Here is a 20,691-nt window from a genome sequence, read left to right as displayed (position 1 = left end):
TTCTCCTTGAGATCTACCGTAGTTCGGGAAGTCATGAAATGAGAAAGGTTCCAAGCTGGTTGGAGTAAAAACAAAACAAAAACAAAAAAAACCCATTAACTGTGTTGTTTTTTTTAGTGCATTATTTTTTTGTAATTAATGAATCACAATTGACCCCTTAAAGTCCCAGTCCTACTTATTCCATAGTGTGGAATGTTATTATGAATGAACCAATGGGTTTAACACATTTTAACCTCACATATATATATTATACCTGAAAAAAAATTATATATATATATAGTAAGTAAGTAAATAAATAAATAAGTAAGAAAAAATGCCAAATCAAATCATATCAAACAACAAGATAGAAGATGATAGAAGTCTGTTAGAGTCTGGAATGAACTGCTTGTATAGGATAGTGTTTATTTATATCACAGATTCTAGATACACAACAATATATAATTTTAGTTTTTTTGCTGATATCATACTGATATCTAATATTAATATTGGATTTCGACACCCTTAACTAAAACTATATCAGGCTCAACTGCCTTTGTGAAAGGAGCCTGCATGCCTAACTGCTTCATTTTATACACCAATGGTCATGGAATCATTTGGAAGACCTTATTTAAATTTTTTAGAGAATTTGAACTTTCAGTGAAAAAAAATCTTCCTTTAGCAGCAGTTAGCAACCTTGAGGATAGATAGCTAATAAACCAAGGTTTTATTTTAGTCAGTTAAGTGGGGAATGCTTTTATACTCTGCTAGGTTACTAGCTTACTCAGAGTATCTATTATAAGACAGTAATACAGCTGAGCTCCATGGTAAAGCTTCTTCTCCTGAGCCTGCAGGCACCGCTGAGCCATTAGCTTTTCTCTCTGTTAGGAGTTTGATCAATGAGTCAGCCTCGTTTCATTTAGGAGTCTTATTCCAAAGCAATCAAAAACACACCGTTACAGAGGCAGCCACTATGACGCCTGGACATCTATCCCCTTTTGCTTTTTCTAGGGTCTCATAGGATACGAGGCCAGGAAAGACAAGATTCTGTAGTATTCCATCGATCTGCTCCTAAAATATCAAGCATCTCTTGTCAGGACTGGGATTAGCTTCAGTGTTAATGTTGAGAAGTCTGAAATCTCAGGGGGTTGTTTTAGACTAAGAGTTACAATGTGTCTATTGATTCATGCTGATAAAAAGAATACCAATCAAACTGAGCACAGTTCACACTAGAGGTGCCACATTATTCACATTCTGTTATTTACTATGGTTAGTAAAAGGGATAGGCCATGTTATTGGACAATAATTGTCATAAAATGGAATATCGGCTGACAGCGGATCTGTTTGTTCACAAATATTACAAAACAGATTTGTGTTACTGACTTTATTTATGGTGTTACGGTGCTACTTATTTGTGGAAAATAATACTGCGTGGGTTTCCCCACCTGACCTCGCATTACAGGTCAGGTTTGTTAACCTTCTTTCTTTGTGCTAAAGCAATGTCTGCATGTCTTTTCCGTTGGTAAGCAGTTTAAGGGGCAATTTTTCCAGTTACTAAGCTTTTTTACTTTAGGCTGCTGTCTTGTGGACTGTTGCACTTGATTTTTGGAAAGCTGTACATCATATGTTTTGACGATTTGGAGTATCATATGCAATAAATATCCCAATTTACAAAAACCAACCGAAAACTAACACTAAGGCTTTGTTCCAAATGGCATACTTTGGTACTATACACTACAAACTCAGTGAGTATATACTGTCTACTATAAATTATATGGCTAGGATTAGGATAATGACTGTTTCTACTGAATTATACTTCCAAGTTTCCCAAGATGCAGTTGGAACCTACAACGACAAAAACACAGTACACTGAGGCTAAATATCTCAGTTGATTCTCCACCTTTGAAAGTTCTGAAAACATTTTTAATGAGAAAGTGACCAAGTAGAATATCAACATTTACTAACGAACCTCACAGAAACACATTGCATTTCGGAGATTAACCATTAACTAAACTTCCGGTTAACTTCAAAACAAGAGCCCTATTTACAAAAGAGTTACAAAAGAAATGTATATATATAAAATTATAAAAAATATGTTTATTAGAACATGAACTGAAAATACAAAGGTCAGTCTTGGTCCAACATCAGGCGGAAGGTGACGGGAAATGATAAAAACTATTAAATTAATAATATTCAAGAGGCACTAAATGCTTTTCCATTTTACTTATTTACAAAACAAGATTCTTTAAAATGTGTTTTTTCTTACGCATTTATCCATCATTATGCTCTATATATTGTAATCGGTGTTGGACAAAGGGGGTACTTGAGCCTTAAAACTTTAAGAACCACTGCCTATAGTATACATCCAGGTATTTCTCACATACTCAGTCTTTTCATACTGTCTAATGTGAAAGCACTACATACTGATTTTGACGTCAGACTTAGTACAAGTAATACAGTATGACATTCACAGCCTGTAACTAATAGAAACTAAACCAAAACCAAGCACTTTCAGAAAACATAAAAACGAGTAAAACCGCTCTAAAAACTACTACACATTAACTGAATTTAGTAATAAAAAGTCAATTAGAACTAAAATTAATGGAAAAACGCTAAACAATTTACCTTGGCGCACACGGACATTGCGATAATGATGCTCAAATTGTGCAGCCGTTGTGTAAAAACAATAAAACTGTTTCTAACAATATTTTGAACAAAATACATTTTCCACATTTGTCACCAGACTGACTTAATTGATTACACCCCACAACACTATTTGCACAATACACACAATTGTAGCATCACACTGGACTCTCAGAGGGCTGGTGATGGCCACAAATATGCAATCAAACAATTGGATTTATTTCATTGCAATAATAAAACATGCATACAGTTGCTGTCGTAAAAAGATTGCACTACATGTAGTTTTGACATTCGACAGCATGTGCAGACAAGGTAAAAATAAATTTAAAAAAAACAAAATAAATCTCTTTAAAAGTCAGACCGTGGTAGCAATTCACCATATGCTTGTACTCACTGGAAATAACTAGAACCTAAAGGGTAAATGTATTTGTGGACATGTATGAGTTACTATTTTTGTTTAAGCTGCAGAAGAGGAGCCATCATGTAAACATGTTTAATAAAACAAGAGGTACTAGTGTCGTGATGAGCAGGTACTCGTAAATTGAAAAGAGGCTCAGGGGGGACATGAGACAAATAAGGCTTGGACGCACCGCATTCAACCAATCAATGATCTAGCTTTGCATCTTAAAGGGATCCTCCACTGTTTTTTATAAATGTGGCCTAAAACCTGAAATTTACTTATTAGAAGACCTATGCCTAAGAAAACACACTATTATTTACCATATTTGTTTAATTGCCTTGTCAGGGACCGAGGATCAAAGTAGGAAAGTGTTTAGTATATTAGCTAAATCTAAATAATAAGCAAATAAGATTTAGCAAGTAAATTACATTGACAAATAATAATATTAGCAAACTATGTATAAACTGTAAATAGTATCAACTTAAATTGACATCCCAGATCTCCCCTCATGGCCTGCCATGGTTCAGGCCATAGGGGTGGAGCCTGGAAGTTACATCCAGGAGCTGAATGAGTGACAGCTTTCCAGTGTGTGGGTGGAGTCAGCCCTCACATGCCTGTTAAAAATGGGACTACTTTACAGTTTTAGAGCCTGAGTAGCATCATCTTAAAATCACGTGATTAATGATGTCACACGGCCCCACTGCCTGTAAACATGCAACATGTTTTTATTGGAGTGAAGCATTCAGCCTGCTTTTTAGATCATTTAGCAGCTTTTTAGATCATTTAGCAGCTTTTTAGATCATTTAGCAGCTTTTTAGATCATTTAGCAGCTTTTCAGTCAAGATACCAACTTATGCTTTTTGGTTGCTCTAAATAATCAGGAAACTGAAAGAAAACCCTGAGGATAGAAGTTCTTTTGGGTGGGAGTCCTTCAATAGTCCGTCATTTACTCGCTAACCTCAACAACCAGAGCGTCAGCCGTGCACTGTTTAAGGGAGAGTAAAGGTCCCTTAGGGGAGCTCTTCTTCTCTGCTTCATTGTCTCCTACCAAACCACAGAGTGGGAACTGTCACCCCCTGTGGTCATAGATTATTTTTTCGGGTCATCACTGTTTTTGTTTTCTTTCGGTAAACAAAAGAGGTTTACATCAACATCTTTAACTTTTCCTCATCATTTAAAGCAACCAAAAGCAGCACGAGTTTCCATTTTGACTGAAAAAGCTGTTAAATGATCTAAAAAGTTTCACTCCAATAGAAAACAAAGGGATGTTTACAAGCAGTGGGGCTGTGTGACATCATCAATCACGTCATTTCAAGATGGAGAAACTCAGGCTCTAAATCTGTAAAATAGTCCCACTTTAAGTTAAAACACAAGTTAAAACAAGTATGGTGCAAAATAATGCATTTTGTTAGGAATAGATCTTCACTTTTCTAAAAACAGTGAAGGAACCCTTTTAAATCTATGTGTTTCCTTAAAGATAATTCTGTTAACCCTTTGTTAACACCTCTGCCTCTTCAGGCTCAGGAGTCCCTGAACCCCAATAACCTTGAGTACTGGATGGAGGACATCTACACACCAGGCTACGACTCCTTGCTGAAGAAGAAGGAAGCAGAATTCCGCAGGGCCAAGGCGTGTAAGATCGGAGCACTGATTATGGCTGCGACGTGCACTGTGATCCTCGTCATTGTAGTTCCAATATGCACCATGAAATCATGAAAACATGAGAGGATGGAGGTTTGCAGCTAGCGTAGGTAGGTAGGTGAGTGCAGGGCGGTCACCTACGAACCTAACATGTTAGGCTTCAGTTCTTCTGTGGTTCTCTCTTCTGTGTAATATGTTTAGAATAGCCATCGTATGCATTAGAAACACCTTGTATCTCATGCGTACCTGCCCATTGAACTCTACTGTTCACCGTAACAGTTGGAACAGTTTGAAGGTTTTTGGGTAAACTGAATGTTTTAACTCTAGAATTAAACTGAGTTTGTTATTATTGGTAATATTGTATGTAATACCCTGAATATTTTTTATTTTTCGTATATTTACTGTACAGTAAGTAATACTCTCTATTTTGATCAAAGTTATTTTTGATGAATAATCTGTTTGAATGTGAGAGTTGTCTTTTATTGATAACAGCTAGAATTTGGAGTAATAATAACAACTGTGCCACATTTTTCTATAACAAATATATTATGGATCCTTTCACTGAAGTCGACCAAGTGTACAGGAGATGAGTGTACAGCCAAAGTGTTGGTCTTCTCTCTCATTTGAATGTTGGAGTCCTGCCTGTCTTTTCTCTTTTAGTGAATGTGAAATGCCCAACATTCTGCATTCTAACCCTAACCAGGGTTGGGATCAATTACATTTTTCAGTTACAATTACTTTGTCAATTATCCATGTTCAATTACAATTCTATTACAATTTAAATGGCCAGCATTTTCCCAGTTACAATTAAATTACAATTGTTTTTTATCCTCAGTAAGTCAGTTACAATTACATTCTCAATTACTAAAGATGAATTACAATTAATCACAATTACTGAGCCTTTAAAGGTCCTATATGATGCTATATTAAGACCTTCCCAAATCAACTACAGCCACATATGGGTAATATTTGAAGTTGAGACTCACGGTTCCGCGGAGCGCTGCCTCTCCCCATGTGTGCCTCCCATTTCATGATGTAGCCCTAGAGCCCCGGCAGCTTTGTAAATAGTTCCAGAGAATGTGAGTATGACTAACATTTGGCTAGAGGTTTATTGTACGTACGGCTGTGGCCTCTCCATCAGTGGGTTTTATTTTGAAGACGTAATTTACTGGACAATCCACTTTGGAACTGGCCAAGGTTCACCAAGCAGTCAGTCTTCTGTAAAGTGACGGTCACAGACTAACAGATGCTGGATGGTGTGTCACGTGCTCCCAGAGATAAATCCCAACCACTTCTGGCGAGTAGACTCTTCTTTAGGAAGACTGAACACATTCTGAGGACTTTTGCGGTTAAACACGCATATTCGGTTACCAGACTTTATCATTTGGTACAAAAACAAAGACTGTTTCTTTTCCCTGTGCAGACTGGATAAGAAAGGACTATGACCATCCAAACATGTTCTTTGGCCGCTCGCATGCCTCTAGCACCAGAGAGAATGGGCGTGTATGTTCACTGTGGAGGCGCGGCACCAGCAGCAGACACTTCCGAATTCTAGTGACGTCACTAGAATTTGAACCACTCGTTTTTCAGAAGAGAGATTATTGAGGATTTTTCAGAGATGCAGGAAGGAATCCCAATAATACTTTGGGGGTGTTTTTGATAAGGAATAAACATTTTAACAAGACTAAAAGCTCAAAAAAGTTTCCATGATATAGGACCTTTACAAATAACCCCATAAAATGTAACCTTCCTCCTCTTGTGTTAGCTTTCTGTTAGCATCTCAGGTTTTAAATCAGCTGTAAAATACACTAAACACAAATATCCACAGTATATTCTAAGTTCTTTCTTATCTATTGGTTACTTTGTTAGGCTTCCTAATCAATGAAAATATAGGTTTTAATATTTTTGGTTATGGCATCTGAGACTTTTTGTGTCAGTATACTCCTAGATTTCAATTTTTTAAATAGTAAAATGTGGGAAAGCTGTGCAGAACTGTACAACTGTGACATGGTTGCGTTAAATTTTAATTGACAATTTTTATAGAGTTTTCATGGCAATTACAATTACAAAATCAATTATCTAAACACAATTACAATTTAATTATGATTACGACAGCAACAGATTATTCAAATTACAATTACAATTACACCGTAATTGTAATTAATTATCAATTACGCGATTACAATTATTATTGACCCCAACCCTGCCCCTAACCCTAGCTCCATTTGTTCAAAGTGGGAAAATGTTTTGCATAACCATGACAACTAGCCTGGCTCACCTGATCCATTTGTGAAGTGATTTTACACAGTTGTAACCAATATAGTTTTGATATATTATTTTTATCAGAAAAAGACAGTGTAGGCCTCGTGGATTAATACATCAAAGAGCATTTGCACAACAAAAAGATGTTCAAGGCTAAAAAGTCTGTTTTGATCTCTGCTGTAAATACTCGGTTTATTGACATTGTCAGAGAAGTTTGGTTGGCCTCATATATTAATAAATCAAAGACCTTTGCTAAAAAGGAAAGACATAAAAAGTTGAAATTGCTGCTGCAGTGGAAAAGTTTGGTGCATTACATTGTGGGATGTGGATTCCCATAGATTGATGCATAGAAGCATTTTTATTTAATTGCTACCATGATTTATTGGGTTTTTACTCCAGACAAGGAGGACAGTGACTTATTTGATATGATTTTTGTTCGGGTTTGTTCTCTGTATTCTCCGTGATATCTCCTCACTTCGCCAGACAATACATTTTGGCTGGATTATGATCTTTCTATTTGTAAACCACCCCAAAATAAACATCCGTCATTGTTTTGCCACAACTGTCAGTGAAAACAGAAAAAATGTGTTGGGAAGTCACTTTTTTGCACAGTTTTTGGGGCAAACACAAGAAATCCCAGCAAGAATGAAATAAAAAACGCTTCTATGCATCCGTCTACGAAACTCCACATCCCATAATGCAATGCACCAAATTTTTCCGAATGTTTTACAGTGGAAATAAAACAAATGTTCCAGCAGCAGTTTAAACTTTTTATATCTTTTTTTTTTTTTTTTTTAGCAAAGACCTTTGATTTAAAAATATATGAGGTCTACGCTATGGGGCAGATTTACACCGATCTAAAAAAAAAGAAATTCAAAAAGGGTGCCAAATTGCTTGAGTGCTTAAATACTTTGGAAGCACTATCTCCTCATTTATTACAAACACAGCACAAATTGGTGCATGGAGTGCGCTGAGGTGATCTGCTCCTGGGGATCGGGCCTCATTTTTTTGTCCGAGCCCGACCCGCATTTGTTAACAAACAACTGTTATCATCAACAGAACTAATCAGCGTACAAGGTAACAAGCTAACGTCAAACACAAACAGAGACCCAGTGGATCTATTTACATAATCCATGTATCAAAGATAAGCACAATCCATGTTCTTGTGCAGAAAAAGGAATGTATCAGTGGTGGATGGCTTCCAGGCTGTCCTCCTCTGCTCCATGATCCTGCCTGCAGCGCAGAAGTTTGCTCGCTGCTGCTGCTGCTGCTGCTGCTAGGAATGGAAAGAACGTTTCACGCAAAGACACTGTCTTACCAAACATGACCAGCTGTTAATATCTGTAATATCTGCCCTAACCTGACCTGATCCATTGGGTCCCAGACGTACTAAATTAATTGTGCGTGCTATGTTGCGTGCTTGACATACACAATGCAGTTTTATCAGCACACGTACTGTTGTTTGCACACGTTGTTACTGGTGTAAACCTTTAGTAAATCTGCACTTTTGTCTTATTTCTGATAAATAAATATATATATATATATATATATATAAATATATATATATATATATATATATAAATATATATATATATATATATATATATACATATAGAAGCTTAAATTGCCTATTTGTTGGTTCTTTAGAAGAAAACTGAACCCTGGAAAGTCCTTCAGACTAATATCTTAATGTGTTTGAAAACTGGACTGTGTTTTTGTTTTCTTGCAGTTTTTCATTTTTTGATAGAAGAGCTATTTTTGACACCAACAGGTAAAATAAACAACATTTTTCTGTGGTGGTGTCATAGGTGGACATTTACAATCAATAAACATGTAGGCGTGTGAACAAAACAATAATTTAACATCAGAACTGACCAGTAGTTTCCACAATGGACGGTGGACGGTTCTATGAAGTTATTTTTTAGTTTTTTGTTCATTGATTTTTTTTTAGCATATTGAGGATAATGAGGTTTGCTTTGCTTATTAGGAACATATATCACAGTAGCTCTCTGTAAATTTAGATCTAAGATGGGCAACTTTTATCACTGTGGGGGCCAATTTAATTCATCTTTATTTGCATAGCGCCAATTACAACAAAAGGTCGTCTCCTAGAATAATGACCAATCTGAGCTTTAATACAGAAAATATAGTTTTTCGGTTGTGTTTTTTTTTTTTTTGTTCTCTTTTTATGTAACTTTCTGTCTCAATGTGTGTTTTTGGAGTTATTTTGTGCATTTTGGGGTCCGCACAAAGTTAGACCTAAGGCTGCATGTGGCCCCTGAGCCATCTGGAACATTAGAGATTGAATTGTGATTTGTTTAAGCACATAGACATCCAAAATACATAAAACTGTCACATTGAGAATTATATTTGAGATGCCTAATGTACAACTACAAACTTTGTTAGAAACAGGAACCGCAATTATTTATGTCGCGGATAATTCAACTTATTGAACAGCAACAGAAATCAAGGAATCATTTTAGAAACGCAAAAACCCAACGGAGGTGTTGATGTGGCCTCGAAAATGTAATCACAGGCAAAACATGGACCTACACATCAGCCTGGTCGTTGTAATGTTGTGGCTTATTGATGAATGCAATCATAACTTTGCACAAGATGAACATAGGAGAGATGTGAGCATACAACATCCTGTACCATTCAGAATAAAATCACATCATCTAACGTTTCAGAGATCATCTTTTTATCCTCACCTGAATGTTTTACTGATGCAGATCTGTCAATAGAATGTCTAGATAGATAAAAAGAATGTGTAGTGTAATGTTAATAGATATGCATATGCATCCAGGATATTATTATCATCCAGGATATTATTCATAAAATGGCAATGCACCAGTTTTTTTCTTTAGCAGTTTAGGATTTATTTTTATTTTTTAATAAGAGATATTTGCACTGAATGTCCAATAGTTATTTAGAGAAAAGTACAATTGAAGTTCTTCAATGACATGAATTTTAGCCAGATTAAATATACCGTAGGGGCTAAGTCTACAATGGATAAACAAGTATTGTTTTGGTGCTCATGTTTGGTTGAGGTTTATACTACGAACAAGCTCTACTGTTTCCCATCTTCACCTCTTTTTTGCCTTTCCTCTCCATCGATGATGTTGCAAGAATTGTGTTGCAGGTTAGATTGTAGACACTGCGTTAGATCGGCCACAGCACTGGAGATTTGTGATGCAGCGCATTGTAAATAGTCTCAGATTTGAGGCTTGTAACTGGAATACACTTCAATAAACTTTTGTTCTGACAAATGAAAACTTCTGAGTTTGTTTCAATTTTATCTTCACTTTTGGAAACCTGCGACTTTTCTTTATTCTGTGGCTTTAGTGAGAATGTTCTCACTTTTGAGATTGCTTCTTTTTATGATTATTATTTCGTCTTCTGTACATTGTTTCTTCAGTAACTTGTCCTCCACGGTCATATAAAGCATCAAATTGTAATAATCTCTAAGACTTGTAGGTTAAAATATGGATTACAATTTAGATAAGATTGCTTGATTAAAAAGATGGAAACGACTGAAATTGTCACTCGAAAGTTTGTTTTTATCTCTACTGTAAATAGTCTTATTGACATTAGCCATGTTGCAAATGTCATACTAGCGTACTGCTCATACTAAGTTTGATGTCATAATTAGTATGCAGTGCGTTCACATTAGATCAGGGGGTTCTCAACTGGTTTCACCGTGGGACCCACATTTTGCCACGTTGATTAAATTGCGACCCACCAACCAAACATAAAACTATATATTTTCCTGTGCAACATGCATTTCACAGCATGCCTGTCAAAATAAAAAGAACAGTCCAACATGAGAGACATTATTTATTTTTGACCAGCTATCTAGGACCCACCCAGTACTTTTGGGTCTTGACCCACCAGTTGAGAATTGCTGCATTAGATATTATTAAAAGATTGAGAATGCAAGAAATACCCGGATGTATAATATATGGGAAGTATGGACGGTGGGCACACTAGTGTCATACTTAACCCTCCCATGATGCATTGCGAGCGGAATGTAAAATTGTCCTGGGACCAGCTTCAAGCTAAAAATCAAAAATATCCTTTTCAAAACAAAAGCATCTCTTCTTGTCTTCTATTATAACGCTTTTGTAAATAGGGCTCTTGTTTTGAGGTTAACAGGAAGTTTAGTCAGTAGCACAATGGAAGGTCTCTGAAATGTCAGCATGAAATGTGTATACGTGAGTTTTATGGATCAAATGAGCACATGCTGATATTCTACTTGGTCACTTTCTCCCTGAAAGGAGCACAGGGAAGGATTTGAGAAAAAATAAACATTAATTTTATGGGTTTTTTTTTTAATGCTAATAATGATGAAGCGCCCTAAACCAAAGAGAATGAGCCCACACACATTTCTGCCTATTGCTTTGGAAAGATTGTGATATACTTTGTACTGCTGTTCTGGGTGTGAATTTCCAGCGATGCGGACATGAATTCAAATGATGCTGGTGCACATTCTCGATGTCTTGGAGAGGTGGCCTAATACTGGAAATAAAAAAGAGAGAATGAGAAGATGATGGCTTGGAGACTGAAAGAAGACAAGCACAGTGGACTAAACTACTGTGTGGTTCCACAGATGCATGCAGAGAGAGGCATGTGCACAGGTCTTACAGTAAACAGTCACATTAACCGCAAGTAAATAAATAACCGTGTCACAGTTGGAGCGCGGCTCGGGCAGTATTTTCTCGTTCGAGTCCGACCCGACAGTGAGAACCTCGTTGTTTATCTCAAAGAAATTACACATTTAGTCTGTTTTAGTGGTAAGAACCAATTTTATTAACAAACAACTGTTAATGTCAACATCAGATCAGCGCACTGGTAACAAACAGGAGCAGCGCACGCAAGAGACTCATCGGATCTATTTACATAATCCATGTATCAAAGCCTCAGTGTGTTTCAGGTTTTTGTCGTTGTATGTTTGAAATGCATCTTGGGAAACTTGGAAGTACAGTATACTTCAGTGGGAACGCTCATCATTCTAATAATACTAATAGTGTATAGTAGACAGTATATACTCAATGAGTTTGTAATGTATAGTATGTTAGTGTGACAGCTCTAACATAGCCATTGTCTGAAAAGTTTTATGCATTGCATTTTGGGACGTAGAGCAATGTGGACGGATGCATAGAAGTGTTTTTACTTCATTCTGACTGTGATCTCTTGTGTTTTTAGCTCCAGTCAAGGACAGTGATTCGTTTGACATTATTGTTGTTCTGGTTTGTTCCCACTACTTCCCTAGTCTCACCAGACTCCATCAGACATTCAATTTCGGCCATAAACATCCATCATTATTTTTGTCCATAAAAACACCAAAAATGTGTTGGGAAGTCACTTTGGCAGTTTTGTGGCAAACACAAGAAATCACTGTAAGAATGAAATAAAAACACTTCAATGCATCCATCTACAGGACTCCACATCCCACAATGCAATGCATTAAACTCTTTCAACAATGTCTGCATTAGGGTGTTAACAGTGGAGATGAAAACAAACATCATGAGAGGAAAATTTACATCTTTTTCTTTGACACAAATGCTCTTCAATGTATTGATCTATAAGGCCTACACTTTGTCTTCGGATAATAAAAAAAGTATTGCCTCCAGTAGCTTTAAAGAAATGTTAACGATAAGGGGTGCCAGGGATGTTTTTTTTTCCATCCCAGAGAAATATGCTCTTTATGCTCTATCCATTTTTGGTTTTCTCTTAATCTTCCTTCCACATCTCTGTTAGTGAAGCTATTCAATCTAAATGCAACATGCTGTGAAAGGTCTGCGCCCCCCTGGCATTTCTATGCAGGCTCTCATAAGTGAATGACTCCATCTTTAGTCATCTGTCTTTCCACCATCGTGGCCCTCCTGTAGAGCTGCCACTCACATCCTCTTCCCTCTCCTCCTCCCTCGCCTCTTATATATTACAAACTAAAGGTTGTGACCTTTCCTACAGCATTTAGACTTTGCTCTGAGCCTGTTTTATGGCTCATCAGAGATCACTTTCTCTCCCCACACAGCTGATGGAATGGTTTCCCAGCTATAATGGGGTTGTTAAGCGAAAGGCCTTGAGTGAGTAAAAATAATAATTTCTCAGAAAAACACAGTTGTTCATTCATCCTTCTCTTTAACGTCCTCCCGGAAATAATTAATGTGGCATGCTGGTGATCGTTAGTTTTGCTTCTTTCTGCATAGAAGTGTTTTGACTTCATTCTTCCTGTGAGTTCTCGTGTTTGCCTCCAAAAACTTTGTCAAAGTGACTTTCCAACACATTTTTTTCACAGACTGAAGTTCACAGCTAAACAAAGGCGGATGTTTACTGTGGTGTTTACACGGAAAGATCAGAATCTGGATGAAATTGAATGTCTGGTAGAGTGATGTGTTATCACGGAGAATAACAAACTGCAACAAAAATGGTGTCAAGTCAATCACTGTCCTCTTTGTCTGGTAAAGAAACACAAGAAATCACAGTAAGAATGAAGTAAAAAAAAACACTTCTATCCATCATCTACGGAACTCCACATTCCACAATGCAATGCACCAAACTTTTCTGACAATATCAATACGAAACAAACTTTCGGGCAACAATTTCAACCTTTTACTTCTTTTACGAAAGCAAAGGATCCTTGATTTATTGATCTATGAGTAGTGTTGTGTTCAAGACCACACTATCCGAGACCAAGACTTGCCCGAGACCAGAATGCACCGAGACCAAGACAAGACCAAGGCTTCCGGGAGCCGAGACCGAGTCAAGACCAAGACCGAGACAAGCCGAGACCGAGACCATAAACTTTGTTTTTTTTAATTTAGAAAATATATATAAATAAATAAAATTATGACAAGGTATGACAGTTAAATAACATTTTCTCTTTAATTTTAGTTTCTTTTAAATACATTTGACGGAGAAAAAAGGTGCCTGCAAGTGTTTAAAAGTATTTCTGCTCAGAGAAATAACATAGTGAAACTAAATAAAACAAACTCAAACCCTGGAACAGTCATGTGACAAATCAATCAACTGTTCTTGTTGAGAATGACTATAACTATTCTGGATACAGAAACTATAAAAAATAGTTATATTGTGAACCTATTTATATTGTAGGGAAGATATTATATACAAATATGTCATTGGAGTCTAAAGCCACAAAAAACACCACTTTAAAAAGAAAATAGACTAATATAAAACGTCTTTACAGTTATTTGAGTCATTCTGCGCTTGCACGACTTGCGGCGATGGTGACATAATCCAAGATGGCGGCGGCCCGGACTACAGTCGACACTATGTAATAAAGCCTTAAAAGACATGGATATAATGAAAAGAGTGGGTGGACAGAGGCATAAACATGCAGACTTTCACACGGACACACACAGATTTATTAAACACACACGGACCACGGTAAACGGAACAGGCTTCACCAGATGGCAGGCTTTTTACCGGTGATTAGTTTCTATCTCCCTTCCGCTCCGCGGTCCAAACTGAAACCTTAGCCACACACACACACACACACACGCACACACACACACACGCACACACATACGCACACACACGTCACTAGAGTCACACTAAGGAAGGTTGTGGTCATTATACGAGGTGGATTAAATAATGAATAAAGGATTGTTTTATCCCGTTCTTCTCCGTGTTATTATCACATTATAAAAAAGTTTAAAAATAGCAGGAATTAGTGCTGGTCTCCAACGGTCTTGACGGAAATTTCCGAGTCCGAGACAAGACCGAGTCAAAATGCTTCCGAGTCCGAGACGAGACCGAGACCTTTAAAATTTGGTCTCGAGATCAAGACCGGTCTTGACTACTACAACACTATCTATGAGGACTATGTAGAGATACTGTCTCAAGCAGCTTTAAACAAGAAACATCTTTCCAAGGCTGAAATTCTGCTGTGATGTTAAAGGAGAATAAAACAAAAACAACAAAAAACACTTAACATCTCATTGTTTGCTATTTAGAGTGAAACATTCAGCCTTCTTTTTAGATCATTTAGCAGCTTTTTCAGCCAAAATGCCAATTTGTACTGCTTTTGGTTGCTCTAAATCAGTAATGCCAGGGTGAAATTGGTCAGGGGGCCAATTATTTTTCAAGCGAGACCTCAGGGGGCCGAATTACACTTTCGGCCTGAAAGACCAAACACTGACTCAACACATGGATATGCTGCTTGAAATTGATAAAAAACAGTACTGTGCTTCACTCTTTATTGATCTCTCTAAAGCTTTTGACACTGTAGACCATGCTATTTTAAAACACAGGCTACATCTCATTGGACTGTCAGAGCACACTGTCACTTGGTTTTCAAATTATTTAGAAAACAGGACCCAGTGTATTAAATATGAGGGCCATTGTTCTGAATTTGTTACTGTTCACAAGGGGGTGCCGCAGGGATCTGTTTTGGGGCCCCTCTTATTTATCTTGTACATCAATAATGTTGAACAAAATGTTTCTGATGCTAATATGCATTTTTATGCCGATGATACAATTATTTATTGCTTCGGATCATCTCTTGAACAGGCTGTTAATTCCCTGCAGAAAGCCTTTGTTTCTGTCCAGCATTCGCTGATTAATCTAAAACTGGTTCTCAATGCTGAGAAGACCAAGCTAATGTTGTTTTCTAAGCATAAGAAGGTGCCTCTAACTCCCCCGGTCGTGTCCACTCTTGAAGGAAATGTCATTGAAGTGGTACATGAATATAAATTCCTTGGTGTCGCAATTGATGATTCCCTCACTTTTAAACTTTTCATTGACAAACTTATGAGGAAATTAAAACTTAAATTGGGTTTCTTCTTCCACAATAAGACATGTTTTTCTTTTGGTGTAAAGAAGCGCCTTGTCTCTGCCACATTCTTATCTGTGTTAGATTATGGTGACCTTTTTTATATGAATGCTTCTTGTACATGTCTTCTGATGGTGGATTCTGTTTATCGTTCTGCTCTGAGGTTCATCACAAACTGTAGAGCCATGACACATCACTGTGAGCTGTACTCTCGGGTGGGATGGCCTTCCCTGTACACTAGGAGGCAGTGTCATTGGTTTACTTTTATTTATAAGGCTCTTCTTGGATTACTGCCCTCTTACATCTGTACATTACTTACAAAGAGAAGTACGAACACTTATGCGCTGAGATCCAATGATCAGCTGTTGCTCACGGTTCCTTTTGCCCGCACAAAGCTGGGGAAAAAAGCCTTTGTACATGCAGCTCCTTGTGCTTGGAACATGCTGCAAAGAGACTGGAAGCTGACGGAGTTGTTATCCTTGAATGCCTTTAAAACGAAACTGAGAGAATTTGAGACTGCCTCAGTTGTCTGTAATTGTTTTATTTGATTCTTATGTTATCCTGTCATTTTAATGTAATGTAAATGTATTTCTGTTCAGTGTGTTGTAACTTTGCTGCCTCCAGGACTCCCTTGAAAAAGAGGTTTTTAATCTCAATGGGATTTTTTTCCTGGTTAAAAAAAAAAAAAGAAATATTCATGAAAGACTACACATCAAAAAGAAATTGCACTGGCACCACAATAGCCTCCCAATGAGGCCGAGCACCCTAAAGCCAGTTACCCTCTAAAAACGTAACAACATGGTCCTATCCATGCAAGTAGCCTACATTTATAAATCACAAATGCAACAAAATAGACAAAACACATTTCCTTTAAATAACAGAGGCGTAAACTGTAAATTACTTTGATCATAATTATTGAAGGCTTGCACATGAAAACATGCCAATGCAAAATTAGGCCATATAAAAGAAGGCTTCAGAAATTAGCATTGCAAATTTGCGGCGGCGCCATGACCAAACAGTTAGAGTTCATTGTTTCGAGGATTTTTAATATTTAGTGGGTCCTAAGTGTTCTGGCTGAGTTTGAAGCGAATCAGAATCAGAATCAGAATCAGAAATGTTTTATTTGCCATGTACAGTTTTGAGGACAGTACAAGGAATTTGACTTGGTGGTATTTGACTTGGTGGATGGGATGGAGCGCCTCAGACTCGTTCGACAAAAAATGCGTTTCGCCATTTTTGACCTTTGACTCAAGATGGCTGAAAACATGTGGCAAAATTCGTATGAATCAGGCAAACTGCTGGTTGTGTGGTTCCATCGCATTTTTGGCGTCTATAATGCCCGACGTGCAGCCATTTTTTAAGCAATTTTTTTCATTGCGCCAAATTATCTCGTTTTTCAGCAGGCCTGAGACTGAGACAGGCCTGGCAAGACTTTGGGCATCCTAAGGGGGTAAGCAGGTGTGGAATAATAATACAGTAGTCCCTCGTTTATCGCGTGGGATACGTTCTAAAAAAATCCGCAATAGGCAAAATCTGTGAAGTAGTCAGCTTTATTTTTTAGTATTATTATACATGCTTTAAGGCTGTAAAACCACATTTCTCTCTTATTTAAACACTCTCAAAGTTCAAACCTTTGTAGATTTTAAAACATAAACCTGTTTTCAAACGTACAGCACTTCAGAGTCACACTGTTAGTGATCAGACATTGATGCTGAACGCAATCAGAGTCTTTGTTGACGATGACGTCAGGCCATCAACACGGACACTGGTCTGTTCACCCATTCAACCATGGAGTAGAAGCTGTGTGTGACCACCTGGAGCTGCAGGACATGGCGTTTATAACCGGGACCGGACTAGGATGGATTTGGCTTGAAGGAGAATCAGAGATGAGGTGGTAGTAGCAGGTAAAAGTTCTCTCTCTAGCACTGATCTAGCATAGCATTAGCCGCTAATCACACTGGCTTTTTTCATTGGTGGTTTAAAGGGATGTAACGATTCACTCAACTCCCGATACAATTCGATTCATGATACTGGGTTCACGATACGATTCTCTCACGATTTATTTTACAAAATGGGACTGTAGACAAATGATGACTGAAAAATATTCTTTCATTTTTTTCGGAAAAAAACTAGAAAATGCTGTATTATTTTCCTTTTATTTTTCATTGTCAAAAGAATCGCTTGATAAACTATTCAAAAACAATGCAATTTAACTAAAAATAAATCTTGAATGAAATAAATAAAGGAATAATACAAATAAAGAAAATTTAAATTCTGGTTCTATAGTAACAATGCAAAACTGCATAATAGTTCTTTTTCTTTTTAAAAGTGCAACTGAAAATGTATTTTGTGCCTTAACAATTGGAAAAAAAAACAGTGATTTCACTGTATTTACGTCAGATATTTGTTTAGACCAGCAGAGGGCGCTGGTAACCCAGTGGTCGGTTGGTATGCATATATTCTTGTAGTGAAGAAGAGATGCTATGCGCTAGCAGACAGAGCTAATAGAAAACCGCAACTTTTACAGATATTCACGTAATATTACAGCTATTCTTTTGGTGCTAAAGGGGTAAGAAATCATTTATGAACATGTTTAAGAGTAGTAGGCAGCCAGAAAGAGAGTAATAGCAGATTTCGATCGTTGCCTTCACTTCTGGACAAGAGAAGGATAAATAGATAGTGCCCTCTGCTGTTTAAAAAAAGTACTGCGATTCAATTTTCAGAGTATTGATATGAACCATGATACCTATGAATCGATTTTTAACTGCCTTACGATTAATTATTACATCCCTAGTTGTTTATGTTTATGAGAGGAGAAAAAGGAGCGCAGCTCCTCACTTCAGCAGGCTGGGTGAATGCAGCATTAGCCAATCAGAACGCAGAACACAATGAGCGTTCATACCACTGTAAAAAAAATGCATCCAAAATTGCACTGTAAAAAATTCAGCGAAACACAGAGGCTGCGAAAGGTGAACCGCGATCCCGAGAGGGACTACTGTAATAGTACATAAATGCAAGAACAATAGGTTCCTACAGCCTTTACGCCTTCGGACCCTAATAACTGAATTAAAAATGTACTTGAAAAACTACAAGTATCCATAAAAGCAACTCAATTTGTTACTATCACCTCTGGTCCCAGCCCTAAACTTTTGCATTTAAAGCTGGGCTATTCTATAAGTAAGGATGTGGATGAAGTTGTGTTTTTGCTGACTCCTGTGTAAAGACATCCCACAACACACCACTTTGGAAGTGACCACTGGGATCCATAAGTGGGGATTAATTACCTTGAATGTGCTTTTTAGGCAGCATGGATGCAGGTAATAATCGGCTTCAGTTAATGAAATAGTGCTGCTGCCTCCTCACTATTAGCCCTGAGAGTTTGAGGAAAATCCTCTTAATGTAGTACATGTTATTCTCTGTTTATAATTAGCCCAAGTCAGTCTTCCTCAACTTAATGATGCTAAACTAAATCATTACTAACTCCAGTGGCCCTGCATGCATCATTACTAAATTATTAACAACAACAACACAATCAACATATGGCTGAGGGTGCACAGTCGTGTTCTGTCCTATTTTCAGCTGCTGTTTCTCACACATAATCACATGCTGCCCTGAGTTAGGCTGACTCAATTCAAGGGTTGTTTTTGTCATTCATGTGCATGTGAGCATGTACAGAATGAAATGACCTTATGGAGTTCCATAAGGTCATTTTGGTACAACATACATAACACTGAGAGCACTGAGCAGCAGCAGACTCACTGAGGCACACACACTCATACCTGTCAAGTTTTGGATTTGAAAATAAGGGAAATTTTCTGGCGCCCACTACCAGCCGTCCCACCCGCCCAACCAAGCTCCACTATCCCTTATATTTTAAGATAGGTGTACAAGAAATCTAAAATACCCACTTATCAACCACTTACTAAATACAATTATGTGATTAGAATCTGGTAGGTCGACATTTATTAACATTTAAATGCTGTGAACATTCCTACTAGGGCTGGGCAATATGGACCAAAACTCATATATTAATATATTTTCTCAAAATGGTGAAATATGATATAAATCTAGATAATTTTATTAAATAAAGTCTGACCAGAAAAACAATTTTGGGTTAAATTTGCTGATGCAAAATGCCACACAGGGACATTTATTAACAAACAGCTGCACAATATGTGACACTCATTAATCCATCTAACTGAGCTTTACATGTTGTTCTGAGAAGTAAAAGCAGCGACTCCTAAAACTAGTATTTTGATACATAATAAGCTATATATATATATATATATATATATATATATATATATATATTGATATATGAAATATTATAGTTTGCTATATCACCAAAATAGAAAACCCGATACATCTTGAATCTCGATATATCGCCCAGCCCTACTTCCTAAATTATAAAACAGCCTAAATAAAAACATTAATGTGTATATGAAGCACATGTGTTTATTTAATATATTTACAGTTTATACAAGTCAACACGTTGCATATTTACTGTTAATTTCACGTTGCTTGTCTTTAAGTTAGACATTAACATTTTATTTTATTACATGTTTTCTTTTAATTTCTCATGCTCACTCATGTGGTTCTCTGGTATTCACTAATGACTTATTAGACACATTTGTTGCAGACTTTACATTCTTTAACACTTTTTTAAAGCAGTGTATATTTGTGGTGCTTGTAATTGGCTGATTTTTCATGGTGACTTACGTGTTCCTTCCGCTGTGGTAGACGCTAAAATCTCAGTTATTAATCTAACAGAAGGTGTAACTGTGTCACATCCTGCTGCTCTTTAGGAAGATAAACTCTCTGTCACATTTTACAACGTATTTACACCAGTTCTTTGTTTTTTTCGCCGGAACGTCTTCATCCATCATCTCTGTTCTGAGTTGTTTCTGGGTTTGTTGCCGCTGTCAGCACTAATCTCGCGAGAGCTGTCACTCAGGCCATTTCAAGAGGCAGT

At 37.1% G+C, this 20,691-nt stretch overlaps 1 protein-coding gene across 1 annotated transcript in view; it reads left to right on the top strand.

Annotated features, from left to right (window-relative positions):
• The window catches only part of minar1 (membrane integral NOTCH2 associated receptor 1), a 50,341-nt gene extending 44,036 nt beyond the window's left edge, over positions 1-6,305 (top strand). The window contains exon 5 of the mRNA XM_028438460.1: positions 4,538-6,305. Coding sequence (XP_028294261.1) covers positions 4,538-4,735 — 198 coding nt within the window. The 3' untranslated portion in view covers positions 4,736-6,305. The remainder of the gene's footprint in view (positions 1-4,537) is intronic.
• The last annotated feature ends 14,386 nt before the right edge of the window (positions 6,306-20,691 follow it).

The sequence above is a fragment of the Gouania willdenowi genome, chromosome 3, assembly GCF_900634775.1.
Source record: "Gouania willdenowi chromosome 3, fGouWil2.1, whole genome shotgun sequence".
NCBI lineage: Eukaryota > Metazoa > Chordata > Actinopteri > Blenniiformes > Gobiesocidae > Gouania > Gouania willdenowi.
The sequence above is the reverse complement of the archived record's forward strand: the minus strand, read 5'-3'. Positions and strand labels throughout refer to the sequence as shown.